Source organism: Lampetra fluviatilis, chromosome 71 (assembly GCF_964198595.1).
Source record: "Lampetra fluviatilis chromosome 71, kcLamFluv1.1, whole genome shotgun sequence".
In the NCBI taxonomy this organism is placed as follows: domain Eukaryota; kingdom Metazoa; phylum Chordata; class Hyperoartia; order Petromyzontiformes; family Petromyzontidae; genus Lampetra; species Lampetra fluviatilis.
The window spans coordinates 3,265,017-3,272,516 of NC_136345.1; the positions used below are offsets into that span (position 1 = coordinate 3,265,017).

The window sequence follows — 7,500 nt, forward strand, 5'->3', positions numbered from 1 at the left end:
TGACGTGGTGCTGAAGCTGTGTGTGTGTAGATCTCTGTGTGTGTGTCTGTGTGTGTGTGTGTGTCTGTGTGTGTGTATGTGTGTGTCTGTGTTTCTGTGTGTGTCTGTGTGTGTGTGTCTGTGTGTGTGTGTCTGTGTGTAGATCTCTGTGTGTGTGTGTGTGTGTCTGTGTGTGTGTGTGTCTGTGTCTCTGTGTATGTCTGTGTGTCTATCTATATGTATCTATCTCTGTGTGTGTGTCTGTGTATCTCTATCTAGGATCGCAGTGTGGAGATTGGCCGTGACGCGGTGCTGAAGCTGCTTGAAGCCGTCGATTCGTTCATCCCCCTGCCCACTCGCAGCCTGGACCTGCCCTTCCTCTTGCCCGTCGAGACCATCCACTCCATCCCCGGTAACCACGGCGACCGCGCCCGGTAACCACGGCGACCGCGCCCGGTAACCGCGGCGACACAATGCGGTAGCCACGGTTACACGCAGCCTGGACCTCCCCATTCCTGTTGCCCTTGGAGACCATCCACTCCATCCCCGGTAACCACGGCGACCGCGCCCGGTAACCGCGGCGACCCAATGCGGTAGCCACGGTTACACGCAGCCTGGAGCTGCCCATTCCTGTTGCCCTTGGAGACCATCCACTCCATCCCCGGTAACCGCGGCGACCCAATGCGGTAGCCACGGTTACACGCAGCCTGGACCTCCCCATTCCTGTTGCCCTTGGAGACCATCCACTCCATCCCCTGTAACCACGGCGACCGCGCCCCGCAACCACGGCAAACCGAATGCACGGCAACCACGGCGACCGCACACGGTAACCACGGCGACTGTGTGTACCACCACAGCGGCCAAATGGGGGGCTCTGGACGGGTGCGAGGGGCTGGTAGCGCCTCCAACTTCAAGGAATTACCACGAAACCACAACTTTAATGTCACTGTGACAACTACAGGGGCATCTCACTCTGGCAAGGATTTTATTTATTCAACATCGCCTTGCTAGGCACGCTGAGGTCGCAGATGGGTTTTGAGTCACCGTTGGAACCTCATTTGGCAGTAAACAAATATGATGATTGTTTTTTTGTACCCTTCTATCTGGCAACAAAACCGACACCGTTTTTTTTACACACAAGGAGTCATGTTTGCATAGACCGCAATACCTGCGGTCGTAATGCAGACAGCAAAAAACACAACTCTGATGATGTATGTGCACTGTCCTTGAAGTTGATTGGTCCACACCCGAGACAGCTTTCCTTAGAGCCTAGTCTCACATGGTCCTTGAAGTTGATTGGTCCACACGCGAGACAGCTTTCCTCAGAGCCTAGTCTCACATGGTCCTTGAAGTTGATTGGTCCACACCCGAGACAGCTTTCCTTAGAGCCTAGTCTCACATGGTCCTTGAAGTTGATTGGTCCACACCCGAGACAGCTTTCCTTAGAGCCTAGTCTCACGTGGTCCTTGAAGTTGATTGGTCCACACCCGAGACAGCTTTCCTTAGAGCCTAGTCTCACATGGTCCTTGAAGTTGATTGGTCCACATCCGAGACAGCTTTCCTTAGAGCCTAGTCTCACACTGTCCTTGAAGTTGATTGGTCCACACCCGAGACAGCTTTCCTTAGAGCCTAGTCTCACATGGTCCTTGAAGTTGATTGGTCCACACGCGAGACAGCTTTCCTTAGAGCCTAGTCTCACATGGTCCTTGAAGTTGATTGGTCCACACCCGAGACAGCTTTCCTTAGAGCCTAGTCTCACACGGTCCTTGAAGTTGATTGGTCCACACCCGAGACAGCTTTCCTTAGAGCCTAGTCTCACATGGTCCTTGAAGTTGATTGGTCCACACGCGAGACAGCTTTCCTTAGAGCCTAGTCTCACATGGTCCTTGAAGTTGATTGGTCCACACCCGAGACAGCTTTCCTCAGAGCCTAGTCTCACACGGTCCTTGAAGTTGATTGGTCCACACCCGAGACAGCTTTCCTTAGAGCCTAGTCTCACATGGTCCTTGAAGTTGATTGGTCCACACCCGAGACAGCTTTCCTTAGAGCCTAGTCTCACATGGTCCTTGAAGTTGATTGGTCCACACCCGAGACAGCTTTCCTTAGAGCCTAGTCTCACATGGTCCTTGAAGTTGATTGGTCCACACGCGAGACAGCTTTCCTTAGAGCCTAGTCTCACATGGTCCTTGAAGTTGATTGGTCCACACCCGAGACAGCTTTCCTTAGAGCCTAGTCTCACATGGTCCTTGAAGTTGATTGGTCCACACCCGAGACAGCTTTCCTTAGAGCCTAGTCTCACGTGGTCCTTGAAGTTGATTGGTCCACACCCGAGACAGCTTCCCTTAGAGCCTAGTCTCACATGGTCCTTGAAGTTGATTGGTCCACACGCGAGACAGCTTTCCTTAGAGCCTAGTCTCACATGGTCCTTGAAGTTGATTGGTCCACATCCGAGACAGCTTTCCTTAGAGCCTAGTCTCACATGGTCCTTGAAGTTGATTGGTCCACACCCGAGACAGCTTTCCTTAGAGCCTAGTCTCACATGGTCCTTGAAGTTGATTGGTCCACACCCGAGACAGCTTTCCTTAGAGCCTAGTCTCACATGGTCCTTGAAGTTGATTGGTCCACACCCGAGACAGCTTTCCTTAGAGCCTAGTCTCACATGGTCCTTGAAGTTGATTGGTCCACACCCGAGACAGCTTTCCTTAGAGCCTAGTCTCACATGGTCCTTGAAGTTGATTGGTCCACACGCGAGACAGCTTTCCTTAGAGCCTAGTCTCACATGGTCCTTGAAGTTGATTGGTCCACACGCGAGACAGCTTTCCTTAGAGCCTAGTCTCACATGGTCCTTGAAGTTGATTGGTCCACACGCGAGACAGCTTTCCTTAGAGCCTAGTCTCACATGGTCCTTGAAATTGATTGGTCCACACCCGAGACAGCTTTCCTTAGAGCCTAGTCTCACATGGTCCTTGAAGTTGATTGGTCCACACGCGAGACAGCTTTCCTTAGAGCCTAGTCTCACATGGTCCTTGAAGTTGATTGGTCCACACCCGAGACAGCTTTCCTTAGAGCCTAGTCTCACATGGTCCTTGAAGTTGATTGGTCCACACCCGAGACAGCTTTCCTTAGAGCCTAGTCTCACATGGTCCTTGAAGTTGATTGGTCCACACCCGAGACAGCTTTCCTTAGAGCCTAGTCTCACATGGTCCTTGAAGTTGATTGGTCCACACCCGAGACAGCTTTCCTTAGAGCCTAGTCTCACATGGTCCTTGAAGTTGATTGGTCCACACCCGAGACAGCTTTCCTTAGAGCCTAGTCTCACATGGTCCTTGAAGTTGATTGGTCCACACCCGAGACAGCTTTCCTTAGAGCCTAGTCTCACATGGTCCTTGAAGTTGATTGGTCCACACCCGAGACAGCTTTCCTTAGAGCCTAGTCTCACATGGTCCTTGAAGTTGATTGGTCCACACCCGAGACAGCTTTCCTTAGAGCCTAGTCTCACACTGTGTGTGTGACGCTGTGTGTGTGTCGCTGTGTGTGTGACGCTGTGTGTGTGACGCTGTGTGTGACGCTGTGTGTGTGACGCTGTGTGTGTCGCTGTGTGTGTGATGCTGTGTGTGTGTGTCACTGTGTGTGTCGCTGTGTGTGTGACGCTGTGTGTGTCGCTGTGTGTGTGACACTGTGTGTGTCGCTGTGTGTGTGACGCTGTGTGTGTGTGTCACTGTGTGTGACACTGTGTGTGTGACGCTGTGTGTGTCGCTGTGTGTGTGACGCTGTGTGTTTGTGTCACTGTGTGTGTGACGCTGTGTGTGTGTGACGCTGTGTGTGTGTGTGACGCTGTGTGTGTGTGTGTCGCTGTGTGTGTCGCTGTGTGTGTGACGCTGTGTGTGTCGCTGTGTGTGTGACGCTGTGTGTGTGTGTCACTGTGTGTGTCGCTGTGTGTGTGACGCTGTGTGTGTGTGTCGCTGTGTGTGTCGCTGTGTGTGTCGCTGTGTGTGTCGCTGTGTGTGTGACGCTGTGTGTCGCTGTGTGTGTGACGCTGTGTGTGTGTGTCACTGTGTGTGTGACGCTGTGTGTGTGACGCTGTGTGTGTGTCACTGTGTGTGTCGCTGTGTGTGTGACGCTGTGTGTGTGTGTCGCTGTGTGTGTGACGCTGTGTGTGTGTGTCACTGTGTGTGTCGCTGTGTGTGTGACGCTGTGTGTGTGTGTCACTGTGTGTGTCGCTGTGTGTGTGACGCTGTGTGTGTCGCTGTGTCTGTGACGCTGTGTGTGTCGCTGTGTGTGTGACGCTGTGTGTTTGTGTCACTGTGTGTCGCTGTGTGTGTGACGCTGTGTGTGTGTGTCGCTGTGTGTGTGACGCTGTGTGTGTCGCTGTGTGTGTGACGCTGTGTGTGTGTGTCACTGTGTGTGTCGCTGTGTGTGTGACGCTGTGTGTGTCGCTGTGTGTGTGACGCTGTGTGTGTGTGTCACTGTGTGTGTCGCTGTGTGTGTGTCGCTGTGTGTGTGACGCTGTGTGTGTCGCTGTGTGTGTGATGCTGTGTGTTTGTGTCACTGTGTGTGTCGCTGTGTGTGTGACGCTGTGTGTGTGTGTCACTGTGTGTGTCGCTGTGTGTGTGACGCTGTGTGTTTGTGTCACTGTGTGTGACGCTGTGTGTGTGTGACGCTGTGTGTGTGTGTGACGCTGTGTGTGTGTGTGTCACTGTGTGTGTCGCTGTGTGTGTCGCTGTGTGTGTGACGCTGTGTGTGTGTGTCGCTGTGTGTGTCGCTGTGTGTGTGACGCTGTGTGTGTCGCTGTGTGTGTGTCGCTGTGTGTGTGACGCTGTGTGTGACGCTGTGTGTGTGACGCTGTGTGTGTGACGCTGTGTGTGTGACGCTGTGTGTGTGTGACGCTGTGTGTGTGACGCTGTGTGTGTGACGCTGTGTGTGTGACGCTGTGTGTGTCGCTGTGTGTGACGCTGTGTGTTTGTGTCACTGTGTGTGTCTCTGTGTGTGTCGCTGTGTGTGTGTGTCACTGTGTGTGTCGCTGTGTGTGTGACGCTGTGTGTGTCGCTGTGTGTGTGACGCTGTGTGTTTGTGTCACTGTGTGTGTGACGCTGTGTGTGTGTGACGCTGTGTGTGTGTGTGACGCTGTGTGTGTGTGTGACGCTGTGTGTGTGTGTGTCACTGTGTGTGTCGCTGTGTGTGTGACGCTGTGTGTGTCGCTGTGTGTGTGACGCTGTGTGTGTCGCTGTGTGTGTGTGTCGCTGTGTGTGTGACGCTGTGTGTGACGCTGTGTGTGTGACGCTGTGTATGTGACGCTGTGTGTGTGACGCTGTGTGTGTGACGCTGTGTGTGTGTGTCACTGTGTGTGTGACACTATGTGTGTGACGCTGTGTGTGTGACGCTGTGTGTGTGACGCTGTGTGTGTGTGACGCTGTGTGTGTGTGTGACGCTGTGTGTGTGTGTGTCACTGTGTGTGTCGCTGTGTGTGTGACGCTGTGTGTGTGTGTCACTGTGTGTGTCGCTGTGTGTGTGACGCTGTGTGTGTGACGCTGTGTGTGTGTGTCACTGTGTGTGACGCTGTGTGTGTGACGCTGTGTGTGTGTGTCGCTGTGTGTGTGTCGCTGTGTGTGTGTCGCTGTGTGTGTGTGTGTCGCTGTGTGTGTGTGTGTCGCTGTGTGTGTGTGTCACTGTGTGTGACGCTGTGTGTGTGTGTCACTGTGTGTGTGACGCTGTGTGTGTGTCGCTGTGTGTGTGACGCTGTGTGTGTCGCTGTGTGTGTGTCACTGTGTGTGTCGCTGTGTGTGTGACGCTGTGTGTGTGTGTCACTGTGTGTGTCGCTGTGTGTGTGACGCTGTGTGTGTGTGTCACTGTGTGTGTCGCTGTGTGTGTGACGCTGTGTGTGTGTGTCACTGTGTGTGTCGCTGTGTGTGTGACGCTGTGTGTGTCGCTGTGTGTGCGACGCTGTGTGTGTGTGTCGCTGTGTGTGTGTCGCTGTGTGTGTTTCGCTGTGTGTGTGTGTCGCTGTGTGTGTGTCGCTGTGTGTGTGTGTGTCGCTGTGTGTGTGACGCTGTGTGTGTGTCGCTGTGTGTGTGACGCTGTGTGTGTGTGTCACTGTGTGTGTCGCTGTGTGTGTGACGCTGTGTGTGTGTGTGTCACTGTGTGTGTCGCTGTGTGTGTGTCGCTGTGTGTGTGTCGCTGTGTGTGTATGTGTGTCGCTGTGTGTGTGACGCTGTGTGTGTGTCGCTGTGTGTGTGACGCTGTGTGTGTCGCTGTGTGTGTGTCACTGTGTGTGTCGCTGTGTGTGTGACGCTGTGTGTGTGTGTCACTGTGTGTGTCGCTGTGTGTGTGACGCTGTGTGTGTGTGTCGCTGTGTGTGTGTCGCTGTGTGTGTTTCGCTGTGTGTGTGTGTCGCTGTGTGTGTGACGCTGTGTGTGTGTGTCGCTGTGTGTGTCGCTGTGTGTGTGACGCTGTGTGTGTGTGTCGCTGTGTGTGTGACGCTGTGTGTGTCGCTGTGTGTGTGACGCTGTGTGTGTCGCTGTGTGTGTGACGCTGTGTGTGTCGCTGTGTGTGTGTCGCTGTGTGTGTGTGTGTCACTGTGTGTGTCGCTGTGTGTGTGACGCTGTGTGTGTGTGTCGCTGTGTGTGTGTCGCTGTGTGTGTGACGCTGTGTGTGTGTGTCGCTGTGTGTGTGTCGCTGTGTGTTTGTGTCACTGTGTGTGTGTGTCGCTGTGTGTGTGTCGCTGTGTGTGTGTCGCTGTGTGTGTGTGTCGCTGTGTGTGTGACGCTGTGTGTGTGTCGCTGTGTGTGTCGCTGTGTGTGTGACGCTGTGTGTGTGTGTCGCTGTGTGTGTGACGCTGTGTGTGTCGCTGTGTGTGTGACGCTGTGTGTGTCGCTGTGTGTGTGACGCTGTGTGTGTCGCTGTGTGTGTGTCGCTGTGTGTGTGTGTGTCACTGTGTGTGTCGCTGTGTGTGTGACGCTGTGTGTGTGTGTCGCTGTGTGTGTGTCGCTGTGTGTGTGTCGCTGTGTGTGTGACGCTGTGTGTGTGACGCTGTGTGTGTGTGTCGCTGTGTGTGTTTCGCTGTGTGTGTGTGTCGCTGTGTGTGTGTCGCTGTGTGTGTGTGTCGCTGTGTGTGTGACGCTGTGTGTGTCGCTGTGTGTGTGACGCTGTGTGTGTGTGTCGCTGTGTGTGTGTCGCTGTGTGTGTGTGACGCTGTGTGTGTGTGTCACTGTGTGTGTCGCTGTGTGTGTGACGCTGTGTGTGTGTGTCGCTGTGTGTGTGTCGCTGTGTGTGTGACGCTGTGTGTGTGTGTCGCTGTGTGTGTGTCGCTGTGTGTGTGTGTCACTGTGTGTGTCGCTGTGTGTGTGTCGCTGTGTGTGTGTGTCACTGTGTGTGTCGCTGTGTGTGTGTCGCTGTGTGTGTGACGCTGTGTGTGTGTCGCTGTGTGTTTCGCTGTGTGTGTGTGTCTCACTGTGTGTGTCGCTGTGTGTGTGACGCTGTGTGTGTGACGCTGTGTGTGTGTGTCTCACTGTGTGTGTCGCTGTG

The 7,500-nt window shown here is 53.9% G+C and overlaps 1 protein-coding gene across 1 annotated transcript in view; it reads left to right on the forward strand.

Moving 5' to 3' along the window:
- Window positions 1-7,500, forward strand: part of LOC144952951 (sodium- and chloride-dependent GABA transporter 1-like) — a 71,291-nt gene that overhangs the window by 30,090 nt on the left and 33,701 nt on the right. Inside the window, 1 exon segment of the mRNA XM_078883438.1 lies at window positions 259-391. Within this exon segment, the coding sequence (XP_078739564.1) occupies window positions 259-391 (133 nt within the window).